Source organism: Labrus mixtus, chromosome 7 (assembly GCF_963584025.1).
Source record: "Labrus mixtus chromosome 7, fLabMix1.1, whole genome shotgun sequence".
Classification (NCBI taxonomy): domain Eukaryota; kingdom Metazoa; phylum Chordata; class Actinopteri; order Labriformes; family Labridae; genus Labrus; species Labrus mixtus.
In genome coordinates, this window is record NC_083618.1 from 18,628,422 (window position 1) to 18,654,529 (window position 26,108).

The following is a 26,108-nucleotide window of genomic DNA, read 5'->3' on the forward strand; positions in this document are numbered from 1 at the left end:
TTGCACTTGTCTTTGAAACTGAGAAGTGTCACCCTGCACTGGTCAGTCATGTTCAAGCCCTTGGTGCAACTGTTGACCCTTTCTTCTTCAGTGACTCTAAATTTGGCTAAATCTGACTCTTCAAATATTTTCAGGGAGGTAACACAAGAAGACTGGACATAAATTATTCTCATAAACCTTCATGCAGGTAGACAAGTGGTATGAATTTGGATACCTGCTTGCTGTGTCAGTGTGTGACCCAGGGTTGCAATATATACGAAGTTCTATCAGCATACAGTATATGTACAACATTTTGTAAAATAACCCTTGTATTGTTACACATGTTTGGCTACACAAGTGTTTTTACAATGTGGCGTAGAAGTTTAAAAAAATGAAAATCACAACAGAAGAATGATTTGTTTATTTACATTAATTGTATATGCATTAGCACGAGAACAGCCTAAAACAAGCAGATTGTGTCAACATTTTCTTGTCAATAAGGTTATTCTCTTAGTTTTATTTAAGGGAGGATTTCAAATGCGCAATAGGAAAACGATATAAATGTAAGTCACTATAAGAATGAATAGAAACGTGCATCTTAAAAGCTGAAAACAAACCTGTTTAAAAAACCAAACTCAACTTAAAATTCAAAGAATCAATGCCAAGCAGTATCCACTACTGTGCTTTTTTCTGTTTAACATGCATATTACATTTATTATATGCCATGAATAAATATCATCAGTGTGTCGAGCATATTTTTTATTGGGATTGCACTGCTTACATCAAGACAAACAAGACATGAGTTTGGCTGGATGTGTCCGTTTTACTCGGACTTACTTAGTGGGAAATCATTTATCAAAAAGTAAACAAACTTTTAAGAGACATTTGAGAGGGTTTGCCTAACTCTAAAGATGCAGATTGTGAATAAGCAATGACTGGACTCTGTTTGGGTCGAAAGCAATTCTGCCGTTTCCAGGGTGCTCATTTATTCTGGAAGAAAAAGGGGGAAAAACAAATGTGTGTTTTTAGGATCCTTAAATTATGACATTCATACCAATGCAGAATATATTGACAAGTTTTTTTTTAAAATGTACACTCCTTTAAACACTTACCTCTGACTGTCAGTTTGGTAGAGCACTCTGCCATCCCCATGGAGTTTTCTATAACAATCTTGTACTCCCCCATGTCTTGAGGGCCAACCCTCAGTATGAGCAGAGAACAGACTCCACATGTGTTGGAGATGAAGTAGTTGGTGTTGGTATTCAGACTTATGCCGTTGCGGAGCCATGTCACATGAGGTGTGGGATCTCCTTTTATGGCACAGCTCATGTAGCATTCATACCCCTGAGGAGCGGTGTGCATTTTCAGTGGGACAAGGAACTTGGGAGGACACTCTAAATTACAGACCTTTGATTCTGGCATGTTCAAAGTGAATTTTTCTGGAAGAAAAAACGATAGGCATTAGATCAAGTTACAATTGTTATCAACCAACAAGAGAACACGATTCAACAATGGCTTGATTTTGGTACAGGTACAATTTGATTTAAAATGCCGTATATGTTCTGTCCCAATTTAAGCACTATGCTTTTTCACCATAGAAATAATATTCACCTCCTGTTTTTTGTTTGTTGCAATAGATTAAAAAAAATGACAACTTGTTTGAAGTTCCATAATTATATGAACAGCCATTTCAAACATGCATCGTTCAGTGTGACGATTTTATCAAGTTAGTAAGTCAAATTCCATCAAAACTTATGCTTATACTTATAAAACGTATATTTAAGCTGAAAATCAACACGTTGTGGTACAGTCTTCACAAACAGATGCAAGAAATGTTGTAATGTACAAAAGGTGTATGAGTTAAAGGTGAAAACCAGGGCTGATCTTCAGACTTAGGTGTGACTCAATTGTGCCCCAAAAACTTTTTGTTTGTACCTACAGTATACACCAATGCCTGTTTTGTGGGTGTCAACCTTGACACTTCATCGCATAATAAAAAATGTATAAAATCCTACAAAAACAATTAGGTGCATTAAACAGTACATGTGTCGTCCACTGCCATAAAACTTACCCTTTTTGCTCGCTATGAGCCACTTGGGTGATTCAGAGGGTTTGGACAAGCCCATGTCATTCTTAGCATAGACTCTGAACCAATATTCTCTACCCGGCAATATATTGCAGGCTGTGAATTTATTGTTGAAGATATGATCCGCAACTGTGTTCCAGGTTCTTTTACTTGAATCACGCTTAGTGACCATGTAATGCAGCCTGTCGTCACGTTTTTCATCAGCAGATGGGGTCCATGAAACGGTCACTGTGCCAGGCACGTTTTCGTCAATATCCACAGGGCCTGGTGCTTTAGGCTCATCTGAAGTTAAAATACAAGATACATTTATTTTCCTTTAATCTGGATGGAATGGGAGGAAACCATTTATAAACAAAAGATACTTAACTTACCCGTGACTCTTATTTCTATGCTGTATGTTTCTTGACCAACAATGTTCTTGACAATGATAGTGTAGATTCCAGTATCTGTGCGTTCAGATGAAGCAATCAGAAGCTGGGATGAGCCCTCTGTATTGCTGATGGTCACCTTTTTGTGCACTGGCCCTCCATCTTTCAGCCAGATCACATCAGGCCAAGGAGAGGCCTACAAAGAATAAGAAAATGTAATTATGGTAAACCTTCTACAGGACCAAATAAAATCCCTATATGCATTCAAATAATGTTGCAAGGATTTATCGATGAATAATTACCACAAAGTTAATGTTGAATCGTGCAGAGTTTCCAGCTCTCACCACCATGAAACTCTTTATTTTGGCATCCGTGAAACGTGGTCTCACTAGGTAAAAGCATGATGGAAATGTTCTTTAATAATGCTCTTAAACAATTCATTTTGTTCCATAATATTTTTGAGCATATACCCAGACATATGAAGTTAAAACATCAACCTTTTAACTTATGTGCCCAATATTGTGTTGATTAAAACACAATAGTATGAAGAATTATATCTTTTGAACATGTACGTTCCATATCTTGATTTCATAAACCAAATGTGCCGTTGGATCCTTACTTGTGTCACGAGATACTTTGAAACAAAGCATTCAAGATAATTTCCAAATGTAAATGCTGATATACTACAACTCACCCTGTAGTATTCAATGTGTTTTACAGAACCAACTAAAGGACATTTTCTTACCAGGAGGGGGCATCGCAAGGATGTAGTTATCCAGTTGCTGCGGCTCTCCCTGTCCTCCATCATTAGTTGCAACAGCTCTCACCCAGTACATTCCCATCGATTTCAAGCCTTTCACAGTGTAGAAATTCAAAGTTATTGCATTGTTATTGCAGCGATCCCATTCGGTGTTTTCTGCAGGCCTGATCTCCACAAAGTATCCCTTGGCTTCATCCTCGACCCCCTCAATGTCCTTGGGTTTTGTCCAAGCAAGGGATAGAGTTGTGTAGGTTGAATCTGTCACTTTGAAATCTATCACTTTACCAGGAGGCTCTAAAAGACATGATTCACAGTCAGTGCTGCAATACAACATTTATATGAAATATGGACAAAACAACAACTATTATAATATTTCAAAATGTCCACCTACTTTTAGGGTCTCTTGCAAACACAAACTCAGACGGTGTACTAAATTCACCAGCTCCAGAGTTATTGATTGCTGACACACGGAATTCATACTCCATGCCTTCAACCACATCTTTAACTCCAAATCCTTTACCTGTATGAGAACAGTAAATATGCAATATAGGAATTAAAACATGAGAATAAATATGAGATCTTTACATTGGTATTTAAATTGGCTGTCAAAATATGAACAAACACATTTAAATCAACAAACGATATAGTAACCTTTGATCATGTCATCGAGGGGATTTACTTGGCCCCAAAGGTTGCTGCCTTTCTTGCGTTTCTCAAGGTTGTATCCAAGAATATTAGTTCCTCCAGTGTTGGCTGGAGGAGACCAAGAGAGGGTGATGCAGTTCTTGAAGGCAGTGACCACTTTTGGAGCTGATGGGGGTCCAGGGTATGCTGTACACCAAAAAAAAAAAAATGTCACCAATAAATGACTTCTTGGTGTAAAAGGCAGATTAGCTTTGTCTTCTAATGAACATTGCACAAGACAAAAGCACTGTATGGTGGAGGCTTGGTAATCGAGAGACAGACCCAGCCCATATGAGCAAATTGCAAGTGCTATATAGTCACAAAATCACACTTCTATTTTCGTTTCTTTTATTTCCAGTACATTATAATAAGCATTGTAGCATAAGGGCTGTATTATGTGTTGTTGTTTGTCGTTGGTGTTGCACTGTTTGTTTGTCTCCATCCATCTTTTTGTTCTCCATCTCCATACATCCCACCTATAAGCTTATTCCTATGCCCAACACAGTTGTGGCAGATGGATGTTCAACGTGAGTCTGGTTCTGCTCAAGGTTTCTGCCTTTTAAAATAAAGTTTTTACTTGCCACTGCTCCTTTGCTAAATGTTGCCAAGTGCTTTGCTCATGCTGGATTAATGCTGGGTCTCTGTTAAAAAATGTGACCTGCTCATTATGTGAAGTATCATGAGATAGAAATGTGTTTTGAATTGGCGCTATACAGATAAACACTGTTTTTTGTTTTTAACTGATTGATTGATTGATTTATCTTCAGCCTTTTTTGGGGGGAGCAATATATATACAGGCAGTGGAGGGTAAATACAACTGGATAGGGCAACATAACTGTAAAGTTTCAAACACTTCCTCCATTAGGACCCTGGTACTTCACATGTCAACACTGTCATTACAATTTGCCATTGGTCAACGATTACACAGTAATCCTCTCTGCTAACCAAGGACAACTTTGACTGGAGAGTTCTGTGAGAAGGTATATTCCAATGATATTTATATTTCTTTTGATGTGAAATACAAAAAATTGGAAATGCCTTTTTAAAGGTGGTATCCATAAGATAACATAGCGCAATAATAATGGACTGTACCTTTTGTTCCAGCTTGGATGTCCTCTGTTTCCATCAGCTCACTGGTGCCTATTTCAGTCTCCACTCTGATGCGATAGCAGTACCTCCTGCCATGGTCCACATCAGAGTCTTTGTAATTTGCCTCTGCTCCAATTGGACCCACCTTTTTCCAGGTGTTGCGGCCGACTTGTTGACGTTCAAGGAAATAGTTGTCTATCTTGCAGCCACCATTGTCTTTTGGAGGCCTCCACTTAAACTCAATTGTAGAGGAGGAGGCTTCAACAATCTCCAAAGGTCCCAGTGGAGGAGTAGGCTTATCTGTTTAAAAAAAAAAAACAGGTTTACAAATTTGTGGACCGCGAAACAAAAAACAACCTACTCAAAAACTGGATAAAACCTATAAATACACACCAAGTACCACAAGCTGGCTGACAACCTCAGTAGTGCCAAACTCATTTTTCAGTTTTATCTTGACTTCACCACTGTCCTTGCGCTGAAGCTTGGTAAGAAGGAGACGGGTGTAACCATCTGAGTGCTCCAGCTTGATATTCGACTCATCTGAAAGCTCTTCACCCTCAAGGTACCACTGCACTTTTATAGGCTCCTGTCCAATATAGGACAATTTGAAGGTAGCTTTGTGTCCTTTCTTCACCGTTACAGGGGTTTTAAATGCTTCCATTTCCTCAGCATCAAACCGTGGTGGATCTACAATAATTGATAAAGCAATACAGACAGACATGTTAAGCAGTGAGATGCTACTTATGTAGTTCAGTGAAATTTTACAATATTGAAAAATACATTTTTATCAGAATATAGACCTCCCTTGCACTTTAATGATTAATGCAATAGTTAATGCATTTTCAAGAAATGTTTTTTTTTTTACCTTCAACAACAATCAAGGCTTCTGTCTTCCTCCCATCTGCTTCAAATTTATATTTTCCAGCAAATTCCTCTGTTACTTTGTGAATTTTCAGCTTGTGGAAACTTCCTTCTTTTGAAATGGTTATACCCTCAGCTGATTTAATCTGTAATTAAAGTGATATCATTGTTAGAGAAAACCATAGAGTCTCATCTGAGACTCTATTGGAGATATAGCCCCAAAGCCTTCATTCTATTCATTGACAACATTCAGAGCTGAGCTTACCTCTTCTCCATCTCTGTACCAGATACCTTCACATTCTTCACTGCTCAGTTTACACTCCAGCTCTGCTGCTTCTCCCTTAATGGCTTTGCAGTCGGAAAGCCCGGCATGAAAGTGAACTCCTGGGTCTGAGGATTTATCAACCAATAAATTACTGAATGGACACGGCCAACAGCTAAAATCTGTGTCAGTTGTTTTTTTAGTTGTTTCAAGTTTTTATATTTGTGGATCGACATTTACAAAGAATTGAACACATACCTTGTCCTTTGAATCTTACATATCACGTATTTTACAATGAACATGGTGGAAAATATATGTTTCAATACAGATAAATGTAAGGGCTTTCTGAAAAGATTATATGGTGTAAGAAGAGCAGAATTTGCATTCTTTTCAAACTTGAGGATGTCTTCTTGGTCAATGAGTAGCAGACTGTCTTGTTTGGGAGTTTCCTTCAACTTGAAAACTTGCAGAGTTGAATCCTTGGCACAGTTCATAAGAAAGACAACATGACTTTCAATGCTGATTGTCTCTTGAGAGAAATGGGCACCATTAAGACATCAAGACAGCAACTATCCCAATGATATTTATATTTCCCTGGCAGTTCCTTGTGGAAGAAATGAGCACTTTGTCTGATCTGAATTTTGTCTTCAATGTGCAGACATTTGTTTAGAGAAGAATCATCCTCAAAGTCATCTTCGGTTGTCTTCCATCTTCAGATGCTGTACAGTAAGAGTGTGTCTACACACAAGCAGTGTAGTTATTTGATGAAGAACACGACCATTTTTCCAAGTGGTCATATAAGTAATCAACCTCAATGCACCGACTCATCCTGAATTATTATTAAAGAGGCAAGCAATAATGTACACAGAGCACAGCAAGCAAAGCTATTAAACATTACTTCCACGTACATACACACACATATTCAGCAAACCCAATACGTAGGAGACAGAGGCAGACGTTAAAGTATTAAAATAAAATCGCCTGCTGATGTCCAACCTGGAAATAAAATAAGTTATCAAAAGTATTGTTGTCTACAAAGCAGAAGAGTTTAGATAACAACACTGCTAACAAGAGAAATAATTCTATTGTGTTCAAGCAAAAGCTATTAGTGTGTCAAACTCAATTAGCATTTCTTAAAGAAATTGTCAAGGTTAAATTCACACTTTCTCTACTCTGATCATTGTAAGAGGCCACACAGGTTTAATGTCAACGCGTCAATCACTGGAAAAGTCACCTGCAAATCAAATGACTTTGGTCAGTGACGGTGCTTCCCATGCAGCAATTAGTGCAGCGCCAGTAATCTTACCACTAACTTTCTCCTCGATCAATGGGCCTTGCCTTGCACGGCCTGCACGCCTGCCAGCTGCCGCTGGCTCACTGCCGTCTGCACCCTCACCATTTTCAGCTGTTGCCCCGATGCCATTATCATCACTGGCACCAATGGCTTCTGTGGTTTATGTTTTTCAGTTTTAGGGGATATCATCTTAATTACCATCAGTCCAATGTTTCTCATTTGATGTTGGTTATGCCTCACAGTTAACACTAATGAAAACAATAACAATGATGGCAAATGATTGCAAAGCAACAACACAGAGCAACAACACAAGATCGGCAGAGACACAAATAACAAACACATTCAGTAGCATGAGGGACAAATAGATAAAGGGCTGATGTCTATATATTTTAGAATTCATCACAATTAATTTAATTGTAGCATATATACAGTGTTTGAGGTAAGTATATATGTGTATTTACAAATAGATACATAACAGCAGCTCATTCAGCAGCAGACTGAGACATCCACCCTGCATATATTTATAGTAGGCTACTATTTTATTATTACTACTGTATTTTTCCAGTTATTTTTAATGACTGTAAATATGTTTGTTCTTAAATGTTTGCTATTTTTTGCTGATTGTACTATTTGAGCTGCTGTAACAATAACATTGGGGGATCCATTTAGTTTATCTTATCGTATCTTGTAACAATTCTGTTTCTCAGAAAAAATAAAACTAATTTCTAATGAAGAGGCGATTCTTGTTTTGAACATTTCTTTCAAAACTTTTAAATTTTTGTACAGCCCGTCCAAATGACACTTTAAAGCAAACCATACAATGTATTTAAAACTACAGATAGAAACAAACATAAAAGCATAACATTAGACAAACACACAGAAATATAGAATAGATCTATATTGATTTGGGTAAAGGGTTAGCTAAGAATGCAGAATGTAGCATCGCATTAAAATGCTATACTGCTTTCTGTTTCTCAGGTGACCATAACAGCAAGTGCTCACAAAGACATGATATCAGGTGTTATTTATCAACTGGCTCAATGAGTACATTAAAACGATGGTTATTACAAACAACTTTAAAATTTGGGGGGGCAGAAAAGTTTTTTTTTGGTGCTATGTTACTGAAATAAGTAAAACCATGCCACAGTCATACATGACTGTGATGAAGTAAGTTCTGTCACTGTGGCTTGATGAGACCTTTCAGAGAGAATCGTTTGATGATTACTCAATTGTTACAGCGCAGCAGTGTAGAGCTTTGCAACTTGTCAGTCAAAGGATCGGCGTTATATAGACTCATTTTGTTAATACAGCTGCATCTAGAATATCCTACTCTGATTTCAAAGTCATTTTTATTTCACAATGACTTTACTCATGCATGCAGCATGCATCCTCATACAACTCTTACCAACAACAGCTTCTTCAACCTCCACATTTCTCTTTTTGGGACGTTTTCCTTTTTTCCCAGAACTTTCACCTTGTTCGTTTGTGGTTTCCTCATCATTATTATCTCCTATTAGTGATAATAAATAGCAACTTTATTCAGAATGGCATTCTTCATACTTTCATTATGCTACTGTTATACTTATTTATGACTTAATTTCCCTACATTAACGTGATATACTGTACTTATCAGTTGAAGCTAGTTTCAGTCCTAGTTGTGCCCTTGAATTGATTATATATTTGTGAGTCATTGTTAAAGTATTTCTAGGGTACAAGACTTGAAGAAGAAGAACCTCGATATAATACACAACACAGCTGAAAGACGTAGAAGAAGAGTTAAAGAAGAGACCTGGTTCAAAACACAGAAAACAGAAACATACAGAAAATACAAAGCTTCGACTGTTACCATTAATAATTATTATAATGATTCCAAAATTTAGTTCAGATTTATGTCTATAAATTGTTGTTTTTTTTCACCCTGACAAGCATTCAGGAAAATGATCAGCTAAATGTTGGAGGTAATTAATGCTGAAAGCTGCATACAATGTAGAAGAACTTACCTGTAACTGTATCAGGAACAAGGGGACCATCTCTCACACGTTTCTTGCGTTTTCCTCCTTTTCCACCTCCTTCTCCGCCCTCTTCTCCTTCCTCTCCTTCTCCACCCTCTCCGTCTTCTCCTCCTTCTCCTCCCTTGCCTCCTTTTCTTCCTTTTCTTCCCTTTCTTCCTTTTCCTCCCTCTCCTCCCTCTCCTTCCTCTCCTTCTTCATCCTCAGAGTCAAAATCCGAATCATCAAATGAATCAAAGTCCTCTTCCCCATCAAAATCTTCTCCTTCACCACCACCTTCACCGCTCCCTAATTTGCCACCAGCTCTGCCCCCAGCTCCTCCTTTAGCTCCAGCTCCACTTCCATCTTCTTCCCCACCTGCACCAGCACCTCCACCAGCACCTCCACCTGCACCTCCACCTCCACCTCCCCCTGCACCACCAGCGCCTCCAGCACCACCAGCACCTCCAGCACCACCAGCTCCTCCAGCAACACCTGCGCCTCCAGCAGCACCGCTACCATCTGCAGCTGAGCCAGCACCACCAGCAGCACCTTTCTGAGCTTTTCTTGCAGCTGCATCTTTAGCGGCTGCTGCCCTCTTTGCCTTTGCAGCAGCCTTTGCAGCAGCCTTTGCAGCAGCTTTAGCCTCAGCCGCTTCCTTTTTAGCAACTTCAGCCTCTGCTTTGGCAACTGCGTCTGCAGCTTCTCTCTCAGCTTGAGCCTTCTTAGCAATTTCCATTTTTTCTTCCATTTCCTTTCGATATCTTTCTTGCTGTTCCTTTGCTATTTTAACCAGCTCTTCATCATTAGTGGCTCCAGCCATAGTAGTTTTGCGAGCTGCCTTCTTGCCCTTGTTGGCTGGATCTTTGTCAGCTATAAAATAAGAATATTTGAGTATTTGTATGTTATAGGTATGGGGAACAAGCATTTGTTTGTGGTCATTTAAACATTTTTGAAAAAACAATAGTGATTTATGCAATTAGAATAAGTACCAAAATCAAAATGCAAAAAATGAAAAATCATTTTCTCACCTTCAACTACAAGCCAGTTGTTGCAGGATTTGATTCCTGCCACAGCAGCATAGATACCTGCATCTAAAGGCATACAGTCTCGCACAATCAACTTGTGGATTAGCTTATCTTCAGATACAGTGATTTCATGTTTCTCACTATTTGACAGTAGAGCGCTTTTGCCATACCATTTGACCTCACTCATAGGTGCAGTAAGGACACATTGGAAGAGGGCATCCTCTCGCTCTTCTGCCTTTACCTCCTGTATCTTGACCGCAAAATCAACATCAGGTACTGCAGGGTTACATAAAGAAATAACAAAAACAAAGAGAGACTGTTAAATGGCACCAGTAATCCTATCTAAACCCATTCTTAGGGTTAGCATTCATCAGTAATACACTAAACATAGTCTCATCACTTTCATTTTCTGGAGGACGTACCTTTGAAATCTGTGGAAAAAACATTGACACCGCCAACATCCACTGAGTAAAGTCCGGCATCTTCTGAACCCAATTTTTTAATTCGAAAGATATATTTCTTGCCAACTTGTTTCAAACTGTGCTTTAATTCATCCCCTTCATCTTCGGTAAATGGAACCATGACACCATTCTGCAGAAATATAAGGACTTATTATTATCATTTCGATATGAAATGATTCAGTACAGAAATGTTATTCACAAGACAGTTGTTAATATCTCACCTTGTACACAAAGATTTTGCTGGTTGGGTCCTTGAGGTCCATGTCCAATTCAATTGTTGCACAGTCGTCGTCATCCACCTCGATATGCTTTAAGGCACTGATTTGTGTAACAAACTGCAGTGACAAGAAGGACAAAAAAAAACAAAAAAACACAACATTTAGGACACATTTTTTGTTGGACAAGCTTATGATGGACTAAAAGAAGAATCCAAAAGGCCACATACCTCAGCAATCTCCTCCTCTCTCTCTCTCTTCATTTCACTGAGTCTCTTCAGCATACCGCGAAAGTCTGTGACACCGTATTCACAACAGATGTGCTCATAGTCTTTCTTATCAGCGCTCATGAGGATTTCCCACACCTTCTCCTCTGGCTCCATCGACTTTTCCTCTCGTGTTCCATCAGGGTTACTGTAAGGTGACAATTTTCATTTGGCCCCACACGCCATGTTTTAAACCAACTAATGTTTCATTGAAATTTTCATAGACAAAGAAATAAGTTTACAAAATGTCACTCACCGTTTCTTAAGTTTTTTTCTGAAGTCTGTTGCATCTGTGGAGACTTTACAAGAAACATCAGCCTGTCACTCACTGTCATACTTTGCCTTAGAAAGATCAAGTTATATTCAAAGTTACAAATACTATGTTCTATAACTAATTTCAGTGATATATTTTAAACAAAGCCAGAGTTTCAATCTCATGGCTAATAGAGGAAATTGTCCAGTCCTATCTAAATGGCCACCCACAGAGTATTCCTGTATAAAAATAAAATGCTGCTTCACATGAATTATCTGAATGATAACAGAAAATGTTACACTGTCGCGTTAACACTTCAGGCTAGAGAAGCCCGGCATACCAGCCTGAATAAAGGCAACTGAACACACACCATCCAGCCCAGGCACTTTGTGTTCAGCAAGATGAATCTGTTCGCTGATATTCACAGTTCTCAGGCGTTTTTAAAAATAGTTAATTGTGTGTCAAGTGTCAGCACATAGTGGCACTGCACTGTTGTGGCAGATGCACCACAACAGGCAAAATTTTCCCCCTTAATTCTAATTAATGAATAAAATGTCATGTTTCTATGGAAATAGATGGCCTAGATTAAAAAACAGAGAATCTGAGCTGCTGCATATTTCCCACTATTTTTTAGCTTAGATGAAAACCATGAATCATTATCTATCTTTGTTCACAGCTGGGTTCCCAAATCCCTTAAAGTGTTCTTTGTAGAAAATGTATTTTTAATTAGAGTTTGGACTGGTTTTGAGTGCTAATTGTGTCTGGACAGGGGCGAGGACAGTGTATATCATCTCTCTTTTTGTGGTTAACTTGGCTTGAATATCACTTGTCTCTTGGAAAGTTCTTTTAGGGTCCAAATGTTTTCAATCTCACCTTCTCCTTGTTTCTTTTGAAGTTCCTTGGTCTTTGAAAATCCAACTGTTGACAACAAAAACCCATCATCATTACAAACAGCTATTTCACCCTTTAAATTAAATTAAGTTTATTTAAGTCAGCATAAAAATAAATCAACAACTAAAAACAAAGCAAAAACACCAATTTCTATGACCATTACTTATGAATATAAAATGTACAAATAAATACATCTAGGGATTTAAACTGACCAAGAAGGTGTTTGCTGAAGCTTTGGCTTATTATGCCCCCATTTCTTACAGAACCTACTCTTAGGCAACCCTTTAGTAAGTTCCAGAATTTCACAAGACATATAAGAAATTTCTTAAGAATCAAAACAAGGCACAATCCATAAGTCACAATCATTTCAAAAATACTAATCCTCTTGTTGTTTTAAATTTGTTTTTACCCATATTTAATATGTTTATTACCCTATTTTTGATACAAATGTGGCAAATTAGAGAAAATATACCATACTTATTTTAAACATACATAAAAGATAGTAAGTCAAGTAATTATAAGTGATCCTACCCTCAATGACATTCAAGACTACAGTGCAAACAGCCCTTCCATACTCATTGGTTGCAAAGCACTTGTAGGTGTCAGCATCCTCAGGAGCCACCTTAGGAAACTATGGAAACAGAGTAAAAGGGATTGTTATTGTCATTGAATGCAGGTTGAATTAAATTAACTTCAAGCATTGCCACATTAGGTTTTTGCTTATCTGAATATAACTCTGCAACTGATATTGAACCGACCAACAAACTAATTCTTGTAATCATAACCTTTGATAAAACATAAGACCAGAGTTGACACTGATGCACCGATGCTTTCTATTTTTGATCATGTCGCTCTTCTGGGCAGAGTGCTTTGTTATTTTGTTGTTGAGTGTAAATATCATGAAACCATGCCTTTGGTATTTGTTGCAGATGGTCATCATTTATACCTCCAATGCTACTTCGTAAACTTACCTCAATGGTATGCTCGCGGGAAGTATCGTCATACTTTTGCTGGCACATGTCAGGATGAAAATGAATTTCTCCGTTTGCTCTGCTCCATGTCACAGTAGGTGTTGGGTTGCCCACTACAATGGCTTTAAAGACGGCGAATTTACCTGAAATGGAATTAATTGAAGATTTCACTACAAAGTATAATTATTATACATATCTTTTGCTTGATAGCTTTTGATCCCTCCCTTTCTACATTTTGCCCTTCTCTGCCATCTGCCAGAATCACACCTATTTCTTTGCGATTTCGATACAAGCGGGGGTATAATTATCAGGTTAGTTAACAAACATTTCCATTTTTTAAACATTGTAGCTCTTAATGCTATTTAGCTGTAATCTAATTTAAACTGCGGCCATCAAACCTGATACTACTCAGCCAATCAAATGCTTTACTCAGACCAGGCATTGCAAGTAAACGGAAACGCCCCCCAGACGGCAAGTCTCAGAAACACAGAAACATGAGAAAGTGAGTCAGGGAAAAGTAGTAGACTTTGTGTGCTCTAAAATTAGAAAAGAAGATGCAAAGAAAGAGATTGTCATCAAGAATGGACGGACTCTAACATGTTTTATTTCCCCACAGGCAGTTTAAAACAGTATGCCTCACATTTTTTTATTTCTCGTTATCGTTAAATGCGATAATGTCAAACATCATTGCAAGGCAAATGACCGAATGACATATCTTTTGACCAATCATACCAACTCAAATCCAATCGGAGGACAGAAAATAAACAAACAAAGCGCCCATTATGATCGATCCACCAGAATTCTGCTGACGCATTCACTGATCAACAACGTGCCAACAATATTCCCTTAAAATCGATATATGTATTTTAAAAGTATGTTTGTCTTTGTGTTGGTTTATGAATGTGAATTAAAAGATCTCTCTTATAGACAAGGAGACTTACCCTCTTGAATAGTCAGAGCAATCGGTTTGCGTGTGAAATCAGGGGTTGACATGTCCTCTGGAAGTTCCTCGATAAACTGCGTAATCATCACCCCGGGGACCTTCGACTTCTTCTTGATCCCTGGTCAAATCAAAAGAAAGTAAGAATAAGTTTAGAATATGGAGGACACATGTATACATTATTTATTCATCAAGACATGAAAATATAAATTATTATGAAGAGGGATCTTTGTAAATCAGAGAAAATGGAAAAAGGTATGGAAAAAATACTTTTTATAATTATGGCTCATTAAGAATAATTGACCTTTGCTCAACAGTTGATAAATATTCTTGTACCAGCAAATATTGTCACTGTTTAATTTGTGCATCGTAACATTCAACAATAAATGAATGAAGACTGACTAAAGAATGTGGCATGTTTGATAAACTGATTAAACTTCTAAGGCCTTATTGTCCAGGAAGAGAGAAAGTAATGATCAAATGAAAAAGTCTAATCAGTAGTTTATATGCAAATGTGTGAATAATAATCAGGTTGACGTCTAAATTGGGATAACAGAAGTATTTCAAAAGTTCTGAACCAAATTAGCAGGACTTTCCTGCAGCCTTATATCTAACAATGTTTGGTTTTTACATTTTGTAGAAGCCTTTTGCAAGAACTAAATACAAGTGAGTCAGTTTACATCTCCTGTTTTTTTAACTACACCCTCACAGCAATATTAACATTGAGAAGTCCAAACTGTAAGAACAGTAGGGGGGTCAAAAGTCACTACATTTTTCAAGGGTATCATTGGAATTATCAATGTATTTATGTGTAAAAGGCATTTTTAAGTACATTTTAAAAATAAAGTTAAAACAAGTTGTCTGTGAGTATCTGATGTGGACTCTGCCTTCTCATTGGCCTCTCTCTATTAGTAGTGAGTGTTCAGTCCTGAAATACACATGCACCCATAACTGACCCTATAAATGTAAGTAGAAGATGTGATAAACATAGTCTTTGTTGTGATCAAATCAAGACAGTTGCCATAAACACTGATGTTTATGTCGTGTTGAAAGTGTGAGTAGTTAATACATGTACGTAGAAGGTTGGACAAATTGAGTTTAAAGAGGACCAATTGTGCTTACTTTGAGTTTGATTGTTTTTTTTTTCTGAGAGTATGCTAGAGGACCCTTGCATGTTTCAAAGTTCAACCATTCTTTATTGCTAGTGGGGGATATTGGGGATTGTTTTGTTCATTCTCACTGGTTGGATACAACCCCTAAATATTTGCCATTCCAGTATGTTGGATAACGATTTCCTTCTTGTCGGGGTTCATGACATCACAATGGGGCCACATACAGCTCAGTTAATTTTTCATCCATCTCCAGGGCTTAGTTTGATGGTTAGCTTGTTGGGGCTTGCCTCACTAACAGGTTTTCTCAAATACAAACCAAATACAGACCAATCCGATTTTTTGTCCAATAACTCTACTTTATGATTTCCCAAATTCATGTTATTTGTATACCCTGATGAAGTCTCCTGATGGATTGTCATTGACTTGGAATGTAATTACGCCTGCTTCTGGTCTTTCCATCCCTTCAATCAAGTCATTTATATCTCAAGGTTGTATAAGTAATCATAAAAGGATCTTCTGGTGAAGTTTAGATTTGAAGGCATCTTGATTTTCCATCTTTGTCCACATAACAAGATAAACTTGAAACATCTTACTTTGCGTGCAATAAATGTATATTTACCTTACTTATGTGCAGCCATTAAGTGTACCTATCTTTGTACTTATTTTTCTTGTACTTTGTTCAGTTCAGTCAAAATTGAGAGCGCTTAAATCTGAGAAAATTGGACAGTTCCCTCACATTATCTACATGGCTACTCTGGCTATTCAAAACAATTGATTCAGAATAAGGCATTCCTGCAAGTTGACGTGTTTTTTGCAGAACCCAATACCCCCGAGACAACCACTATGGACTGACCAACAGAAATCTTGAGGGGATCATCACTGAATGCTGATCCCAGGGGTTCAGCTGGTCCAGGGATCCCTGGTCTTTAATAATTTTCTCTTGGCATGAAAAACCTGTAACAGGCAGAATATTAACTATAGAATATGTTGATAAAGTAAGTAGAGATGAGCGTCGTGCCCCAGCATTTTGCATTCTGAAGCACGTTAGAGGTGAAATGCTTGCATCAGGTGCTAAACAACAGTATGTCCTGAATGTTGAAGAATGCTGATAACGTTATATGAGTTTTGCCGTGGACATTGTTAAAAGCCAGATGTTTGTATGGAAATAATGATCAGGCTATTAATGGAGACCAGCAATTTAAGCTGCATGTTTAAGCCAGACATTGATTTCATGGGTCAGTCAGCGAAACATAACTGATAAAGATTAACTGTGATAAATTTGGTACAAAAAGACGTTTACATTCCTATTATTCCTGAGCTGATTAAACATGGCTTTTTAAATAATAGATCCTATTTTAAACCATCGCAAAAATTCTTGGTGTCTTGTTTTTGTGTAGATCCTGAAATGGTTTCTGTCACTTCAAATTTGGGCTTTTTAGTGGATATTGCAGTTTTCGCATAATAGTACATAATATAAAATGCCTGAAGTAACTGTCTTCTCTTTGTTTAAGTGGGGCAATCTTTTTTTTATTGTCTGGGACCGTAAGACAGAAGTGTGCTGCCCTTACCCATAGTTGGTGGCCTTGGAGAGCCACAAGTTATTTCAGCTTCAAATTCAAGTGCCCACCTTGAATTGTAAACCATCTATGACAGTGAGGGCAGAGGTCATATGTAATTGAGTCCAGTATATCTTAAGAAATGCAGTGGAGCAGACCGTGGCCACTTTTGCAAGTTAGTAATGATGACGAGCATGAGTACTTTGCTTTATCTGTCAGTAGTTCAACAATGAGGAGTTTATCTTTTTGGTTTACCAATGTTATCAATAATGATTGGATGCCAACATAAAGACTAGCACAAATTCTGTTTCAGTATTTAAACCCTGCACTTCACTGCAGCACTTTCTTCTATTTATTTCTGTTTTCTGTTAATTTTAGCTTTGTGTTTTACTTGTTTCATCTTGAAATGGCTAAAAAGGGACTTTCAAATACCTTTGTGTATAAAAGTAGATTTATAATTAGAGCTGTCTTGCCTCACATAATAATGTGAGAATAATAAAGATAACATTCAGAGAGGTTTTCAAAACCTGTTGCCTCACCAACATGTCCCTACTGTTCTCATGTGGTGTGTTTATTTTCAACATGGAAGCTTCTTGCTTCTCTACCAGGACTTTGCATTTTTTTGCTGAAAAGCTATCCAGTCTATAGCTGGAAAGCAGGTACAGTTACTAATTTCAAACTTCACAGACCAATACATGAGAGCATTATGTACCAGTGTTTCCCCAACTATACTGTGACTGTCACAGGAAATTCAAGAAATCAAAAGATATTTCGAGTTGGGTGAGGCTTAAGGGCTGCAAAAGGTCATGGTTGTTTTTTCCAGCTGATTACCTCGAGACCTCAATGTTCTGTGTTAACTTGACAGCACACGGTTCTCTTAGACCTGCTTTGAACTGTTTGGATCATCGAAATTGCAATTTTGTATCTGTGACAGTCCTGGTCGTCACAGTGAAGCTAAGGTGAGCATGTGGGTCAGGCTTGAAAAGCCTGAAAATCTCAAGGAAGTACAGAAAGGGAGACTTTAAGGGTTACTCAGTTTGACTTGGTGTTCATCATTTAAAAAAAAATGCTTCCTGAAATAAGATTCACTTGACAATGATATCAAATTAAAACTGTTTGCAGGATATCAATATCACAGAAAAGCTGGAATGGCTTATCAGATAGCTAGATTTTAGAAGAGTTGGAGCCACTTCTTTGGTGTGTCCCTTTCGGCCACGTTTACTTAATGAGCCTTAAATGTGTCAACATTTTGCACATCCTTTAAATTATAAGATAAAGTAGACACATGGAAATCAACAGCAGCAATAGCCTTGAGCTAGTTTTCATACTGGATGAAGTTTGTTTAGAAAGTCACAATGAAATGCATGTGTTGTGACACTGAAAGTTGAATCATCCATTTCGGATGACACCTTTCAAGGGGTGATGAAGACCACATCATACATGCAACTCACCCAACATGGAGTCATGCACTTACAGACGGTGAGTCGTTTGTGTAATTTGATTTCGTTTTTGCTCCCATACCTTTGTCTTCTGGGTGACTTCCCTCAGAACGGTCGACTTAACACATAACATGACAGCAGGAGAGGGAACAGGACAGGTAAATATAAATCCTGACAAAAGCACCATGGTAGGTTGGAACTTTGACGGGATTATTGAAACAATGAACATAAAACACCACAACGTACAGTATAACCCATGAATGGGAAGCACATACACGGACACACCTGAGGCAGAACACAATACTCAGACGCATCACACAACAAAAAAATGGTTAGTCATAGACAAAAATGATAAAGTATGTTAGTAATATGTTGTTACAGCAGCGTGTAAATAGTTGTGCTGTACAACTATTGATTAGACTTAACTTCAAGCTGGCGTAGGCATTTTCTCATGGCTGACATCTCAGGATGATTTCTGCGCAGTGCTTGAGAGAAACTATGAGCAAATACTTTGTAGAGAAGGAGAATGTTGGAAATGTATTGTTATAAACCCTCCATTTCATCTTCTACCAGTTATCAGCACCAATTCCTTTCAATTTCCTCTTCAATTGTGGCATCGTATAGTGACCATTGACCTGATCTTCTGTGATGACTGTTGATCATTCTTGAACCCACCAGCTGTTGGCATCGTTCTTCAGATATCATTTGTTGGACATCTCCGTGAAGAGATTTTGTTTCTCAACATGCTCTTGTTTGGGGATAACAACTGGTTTGCATTTAATCTTCTTGCAACTGGAAACCTTTGGTCGATCATTTGACAGGCAGCTTTATAATCAAATCTGTGGTTAAAGAAAAGCCGACCAATGACAACTTGTTTCAGCAAGTTTTTCTTCGGCAAAAACTTCCATTTAAAAAGTAGCATGTGTATACTGATGATTGGGACAGCTTTAACTGCACAAAAGAGGCTGTGGTTCTTGTCTTTGTTTTCTCTCTGCACAAATATTCAACCGTCTTCATAGAGCAGAATTCTTCAGATGAATTGGGTGTTCCAAATCTTCTGAAAAGATGCACACTGATCTTGTGCAATCTTTGAGGTTGTACGCTTCCCAGGTGGTTCTTGCTTCTTTTGAGTCTTTTTTCTTTTTTTTTTGTAAAACGCAATGTCATGAACCTTTATTCGCTTCAAGATTGGTTTTGTAACTCAGATGAATCCTTTTCACCTTCATCCTCAGATAAGACGACCCACAAGTTGAGACAGCTGCAATACCAACCCTGAACCTAGCAGAGAGGGCGTAAAACACTCAGCACTTACCCGCCTGCCCAGCGGCAGTTTGATCGGTCACCTTCGACTTCTTCCACATCTTGGCTTCCTCTTGAGCTCTGCTGATTCAGGAGGCTCTGTAGCAAAAAAGACACACAAGTTTCAAGGGGGAATCATAAGCACTGCATAGATGCAGAGGCAAATAAGTGATACTGATTGACTGTCTCTTGAAAGCTTGAGGTCAGTTATTATTTCAACTTCAGAATAGGTCTAGATCTTTCTCATTCTTGTTTTGAACATCATGGATTTATTGGATCATGTTGGGAGAAACTCCATTGCCCTGACTCCTGGGATGCACACTGCAGTTACTTGAACATGTCAGTGAGAGGCAGCAACCAATGTCATGTTTACTTGCTGTCGGCCTTAACGTTGGATAAATGTCTGTCTCAGGAATCCTTTGGAGACCTGTGATAATTAAGCAAGGAACTTGTCAGAGCCTTAAATAAACAGGGTGAAGAGTTACATTTCAAAACACTGTGCACACTGGGCTGTCTATATTCCCCTAGTCCTCATTAATTATTAACTTAATTTGAATAAGTGATGAGTTGTAATAGCACATAATACTTTGATAGTAGAAAACAAAAAGCCAAAGGATGCAGCACTCAGCATGCAGCACCTTCAGGTCTGCCTATATCTTTTTCACAGGTATATACATCAAGTCTATCACTGTATGTTTCCAAAATAACAAATCTAAGCAGAGTCTGAAAGGGGGATTTGTTTACCACATTCACAAGGTTCACATCTTTGTTTTAAGATACCAAGATCATTTTATGTAGAAAAACACCTGTTGCAACATGACACTTAGAAGGAATCACATCTGCCTCATATTTTACATGAGTCATATCCCTCAGTTGTGAAAGGTCACATGCATCACTTTAAGCCATTACTATTTTTTGTTCTTGTAAAATCTGAACTTATGACTCTCCACTGAAGAGGTCTTAACCTTCTGATTGGACAGAGATTCAAAGTAGGTGTGGTTGTGTATTGGCAATTAATATTGTGATTATAACTTTGCAGCTGAACATACATCCTCAGAGAATATTGCTAACATGACGAGGTAAGTTTTGTCTCTGCTTTGGATACTGTGAATAAAATTGTGCTTATGTGCTTAATTGGATAACCTCATGTAAACATAAAACAGATTGTTAGTTTAAAATACATTATGCTTTGGATTTATTTCATAATTATGGATATTTTGACAACTATTGAGTGACGCCAGAGCTTGTAAAGTGTACATCTGTACTCTAATGCCTGCTAGTGTGTAAAGCTCCCACTGCATGAAAAGAAACATAGTTATTCCTCGACTGCATGAACCTTGAAGTGAGTTTAGTACGTTTGCATACTGTATTACTTACACTTCTGATGTAGTTTGAAGCATGGATTGATACATGATTTTACCTTTGAAAACATTTGCACACACATTTGCAAAACATTTGTATAAGGTATATTTCTTTTTAAGTTTTTCAGTGTGCATTATTTGTCAAGACAATAAAAAACGCTTCCCATTTGAGATCATGTTAAAGCCAACTTCTAATACTAAGAAGTTTGATGGGAACAAACTCTTAGTTTCCCTTTAAACAAAAACCAAAGTGGCCTTTTTAAAACATCAGTCTTGATTTAAAGAAGTGAAGACTTCTCTTTTTGACTGCCACCATGATTTTACTAAAAATCTTTTTCCTGAATATTTCAACTTGAATTTACAATATTTACAGTCCGTCCTGATGTCCGACTGAAAATAAAACCTGCCGTCTTGGAAAGTAAGTGCTTCATTTTCAGTTCTCCAAATGCAGCAGCATATGTTCGGAACCGTTCTGGGCTCCATCAGCAATCTTGGCTGTTGTTGGATTGTGAAAATGAACTGCACAACACATATGGTAATTGCAAAACCGCCTGCAACAGGAGACAGCTTGGCAGGAGTCCCTTTGCATTAAAGGAAACCCACTCCCCTCTCCTCCCACTGAATACTTCTGCCATTTTAGCCCATTACATTTATAGTTTAATGTTTGGCTGAGGCTCTCAAGTGATTTAAATGAATACTGACATGTGGGGGAGGGGTTGCGGACAAAAAACTGTCAATAGATTCTAAGCATCTGTCATTGTTGCTGTCACCAAGATTTGAAAGATTTATTCTGCAGGCTGCATTGCAGTTTTAAACTTTACACACACTGTTGCTCTAAATACATGCTTCATATTATCATTACATATAACCAGTATGTGGGCAGGCAGGCTGGTTGTCACTGCTGCAACATAACAAGTCACCAAGCTTAAAATTAGACACAGGCTATCTGAAATGTTGGACTGCTGCAGCAGAAAGAAAATGTATCCAGCTTTTCACCCTCTGTTCTAAACCCATAGTTTGTACCAAAACTCGCCTTCCCTTGTCTTTCTTTTCCTTTTCACTACTGATCTCATGAGTATGTTTGAGTATTTATATCTTATTCTGCACACACAATCACAGAAAAGAACATGTGCCAATATAAATATGGAGGTATTGCATGAAAGAGTACAAACATATATGAAGTTTTCAGGTGCTTTACTTGAGGTTTTGTTTTTCTGACAGAACTTTTACTTTCATCCTCCTGACCTTCCAAACAATCATCTCCTGACATTTGTAGTGTGCTCGTAACTTTACTTGTTCTACATTTAAAAGTATCTATTGCTTTTTTTTATTTACATCTTTGCTCACTGCCTGCCCAACCAGGTCCTTCTACAAACTAAGTGGATGGGCTGATAGCACTTGAAAATATTATTCCTGCGATAGCTATTGCTGGATATCAGATATGACAGATGTAGCAGAAAGAAAGTGTTGAAAGAGACCTCTCAAGATGAAACGGTCTGGAGAGGTAACTCTGCCTGTGAGGGAAGTATCCCAAAACTAACATTGCCAACAATATCAGCACAACGTATTCATCTTATTCATTTACACAAGAAGCTAGGTTTTTTTTTTTTTTTTTTTTCCAAGTTAAAATGTGTTAAGCTGAATTGTCTCCTAAATATGACATGAGGATCAGTAAGCTCTGCATGGTAACAGAGGAAAATGTCGCTTAGAGCTACCCTTACAGTATACTGTGAGTACATCTCAGAGCCTGTACTCTTTGAGTAACGTAACCCTACCCTATGTGCTTTCTCTTCTGCTGTGTAAATACTAATGATTTTTCCCCAATACAATGTTGGTATCTCAATTCAGATAACAATTACCTTCTCCTGCTTAATTAACTTTTCATAATAACGTGATGATTACTGCTTTTCTGTTGTTCCTTAGCTGTCCATGCATGATGAAACCTATTGGACTGTAATTTTTTTATCTTTACAAGGGTTCTACAGCACGTCCCTGGACATTACCCCAAGTTGACTTCTTCTTGTATAAATGATGTGAAATACAGTTACTTTATATGATGCCCGCAATCATATTTAATTTGAATTTGAATTTTTTTTTTTTGGGGGGGGGGGGGTTTAGATGCTGCATAGCAGACAAACATGTAATGCCTCAAGTGTCAGTAGTACGTGACTACTACTGAGTCTCAGCCACCCACAGCAGATCCCTGAACCACCTTAGTTCATACTCCTGAAATGGTATGTGGTTGCTTCTCGAATGTCTGCCCCTGCATTTCTCAACACATCACTGACTGCAGCTGAGTGTTAAAGACAGAAAGTGGCTTCAGCTCACATAAAACTGGGCCTGATGACGAGGCCTTTTGGTGTCAAATGAGCACTCCTGGTGCTGTATGGACTTCCATTGGATTTGCCCATTTGAGTGCCAGCCAAGATGATGCATGTTTGTGTAGTTCATTTTTAGTCTTTCATTCATGTTCAAGTCTTTACCCTGTGTATAGCTTTTTAACAGCTTATTTTCAGAAACAGACTTTGGATGCTCACGAATCTGAGGCAGATTAGAGAGAACACCTACAGTCAGAACAGTATCTACTACAGTCCTGTGTAGTTATTCAATGTGAGCAGAAGTCCTATTTTCAGCCAAACTACAACCCACACCCTCCATGGCTCTCAGGCTGCACATTGATTTGATTCCTGCGTCTTAAGTTAGTCATCAGCACCCAACAACCCTACAGCTCTGACCTCAATACTGTGATCCAGCTCTCAGATTTAAAACTGTGAAATTCAAACTGAGAAGCCTGCACGCGTTACTAAAGTGATTTCATGCACTGAACAACAAATTAGTGTGGTCTTTGTGTAACTAAATCCTGTACAGAGTTTAACGTATATGATAAATTATTTACAAGGTAATCTGAGCAACTGAAATTAGATAGGGTATTAAAATCCTATTTACTGTAAGTAACTATACTTGCTGTTTGAGCTCGGCAAGTTCTGCTATATTAAAAATAGAAACATGGCTTAATCATCCACATACATGTGTTATTCAGATTATTTTCTTGCTTCTATGTGTGCACCTGCTCCCTAAATACTGATAGCCTTCTGATGCAAACCGTGAAAGAACACATTGTCTTAATCCTGATTACATGTGCAGGGGCCGATTTACAAGAAATAGCTTGCCTGCAATCCATTTCTTTCCACTACCCAGAACATTTTCCTCTACAGCCTCTGTTAACAGAGCCACCTACCTGTCCACAGTCCTCAGTGCTGTCAGCTCTGTTCCCTTTCAGGCAGCAGTCTGGTCACACTGTGCCTTCTCCTAATTTTTTCAATGTAATAGATCCTTCCAGCAGTGTGCAAGTAAGTCTGTGCTTGATGCTCCTCTACTGACTGGACTGGACTGCCAAAAGCTATTTAGGCTTTTTTTGTATTTGTGGTGACTCCAAAGACATTGGAGGTTGAGTGGGCGGTGATGCAGGGGGGGAACAGTGAAGGTTGGGTCAGAGAGCAGGTTAAATACCTCTTAGAGAATCATTTGTTACCATTAGCCACATACAGTAACATAAACAAAGAGGATTTTGTCTTGTTTAGAAGCCTCGGATCAAGATATATCCAAGTTCAGTGATTATATGGTTAATGTTGACATGTTCTTTAAATATAATGTTTTTATAGATCAAGTTAAAATGTCCTGAATGTATCTATTCTTTGTGAAAATAAAGATGGTAAGACTCTCTCAATGCAAACAATCCTTTGTTATTTTTTCTTTTGATACATTTGAAGGGATATTAAATATTTATTGTACCTGACTGTCTTACTCGTGTTGAATCTAAATACTTTGACTTTCATCACACTGCATACAACTGCAAAAAAAAGTGAAAAGGTTTTTACTTCCAGCTCATTAAACTAGTCGGGTAAATATTTTCACTGTAATTAAAATTTGATAGTGTGTAAGTATTGTACAATTGTGTTACTAGTTGAATGTGTTACTAGCTAAAACTGGGACAAATCAATGACCATCCTCCCAACATCAAATAACATAACAACGAAGCTCGAAATGGTCAATATTTATTTGACAAACTGAAATTGAAAATCGAAAGCAGACACATTGATTTTACAATCTTTATTCATCACATAATTTTTTCAAAATAAGACAGCTTAGAAAACAATATTCAGCATTTGGCTTTTTATAAAGCCAACGTGTGTGTATAGCTACTTCTAAATCAAGGTTCAAGGCCGCTGACCTTGAAAGCCTTCATCCCTTGTCTTTTATTACAGTCACTGGTATTCCCGCTGCATGTCATGTCAAGAGTTGTTGTATTATTTTAAGTCACGCCGTGAATGTTGCCAGCCGACGTCCAGTGCATAAAGGTCTTATATAAAGCAATGATGCGTCGGTTTGGAACATTGTTCCCTCCAAACAGGTGTCATACCAAACGCTGGGCAGCTGCTAGGAGTTTATGTCACTACAATCATCTGAAACAAGATCAAGAGTATCAACAAGTGTAAATAACTCCAACAACAACACATTTACGAGACACATACAACAAATGACACGAGAGAATCAAAGCAGCCACGCATTAAAAAATCCTTGACAATTGTTTGGAACTGGACAAGTGAAATTATCTTACAATTTAAAATGTACAACCCCTCATATGGGCTTCACTTCCCAAATGGACTAACAATAAAACACCTTTTTTGTTACTTGTTTTTCTTTTAGGAATCATGACAAACAACCTCAGTGTGTACTAGAAAAACACTTTCAAGAGACTGAGGGACCTCCCTAAAATGTTTTTCTTTGGGTATCTTCTTGGATACCCTTCTGGCCCCGACAGAAGAACCAGTGAACTTTACCTTCAAGAAACATAAACAACCATAAATCTGTCGTACTTAAAGAAGTGTTTGTACAGCTATCATTTTCAAGCAGACCGTCCTGAGGCAGTAACCATTCGTTTACA

The 26,108-nt window shown here is 38.0% G+C and overlaps 1 protein-coding gene and 1 long non-coding RNA gene across 5 annotated transcripts in view; one reads left to right on the top strand and one right to left on the bottom strand.

The window, feature by feature from the left end:
- The window catches only part of LOC132978268 (uncharacterized), a 95,963-nt gene that overhangs the window by 461 nt on the left and 69,394 nt on the right, over positions 1-26,108 (top strand). The gene's annotated exons all lie outside the window — the stretch shown is intronic.
- Positions 386-24,568, bottom strand: igfn1.1 (immunoglobulin like and fibronectin type III domain containing 1, tandem duplicate 1). 4 transcript variants are annotated; one of them, XM_061043415.1, is made up of 26 exons: positions 24,402-24,568; positions 19,816-19,901; positions 14,398-14,517; positions 13,457-13,599; positions 13,017-13,116; positions 12,468-12,512; positions 11,598-11,631; positions 11,306-11,489; positions 11,082-11,195; positions 10,822-10,990; positions 10,403-10,675; positions 9,384-10,244; positions 8,789-8,893; positions 7,396-7,536; positions 6,093-6,217; positions 5,832-5,973; positions 5,360-5,653; positions 4,970-5,266; positions 3,845-4,024; positions 3,585-3,713; positions 3,179-3,487; positions 2,736-2,821; positions 2,437-2,629; positions 2,051-2,347; positions 1,092-1,418; positions 386-969 (listed from the first exon to the last, which is right to left on the bottom strand). In XM_061043415.1, exons 2-26 carry the CDS (start codon positions 19,862-19,864, stop codon positions 965-967), a joined length of 4,722 nt encoding a protein of 1,573 aa, XP_060899398.1. In that variant the 5' UTR covers positions 19,865-19,901; positions 24,402-24,568; the 3' UTR covers positions 386-964. The 4 variants fall into 4 exon arrangements, with proteins under 4 accessions (XP_060899398.1, XP_060899400.1, XP_060899399.1 ...); XM_061043417.1 differs by lacking the exon at positions 7,396-7,536 and having other exon boundaries at positions 24,402-24,567; XM_061043416.1 differs by lacking the exons at positions 19,816-19,901; positions 24,402-24,568 and adding an exon at positions 16,362-16,471.

Coding starts and splice junctions, on each gene's coding strand:
- igfn1.1 (XM_061043415.1), bottom strand. CDS start 19,864: ATGTGGAAGAAGTCGAAGGTGACCGATCAAACTGCCGCTGGGCAGGCG. Junction 11,632..12,467: donor TCAAAAGAAACAAGGAGAAG/GTGAGATTGAAA, acceptor AAGTCTCCACAG/ATGCAACAGACTTCAGAAAA. Junction 3,714..3,844: donor CCTCGATGACATGATCAAAG/GTTACTATATCG, acceptor GTTCTCATACAG/GTAAAGGATTTGGAGTTAAA.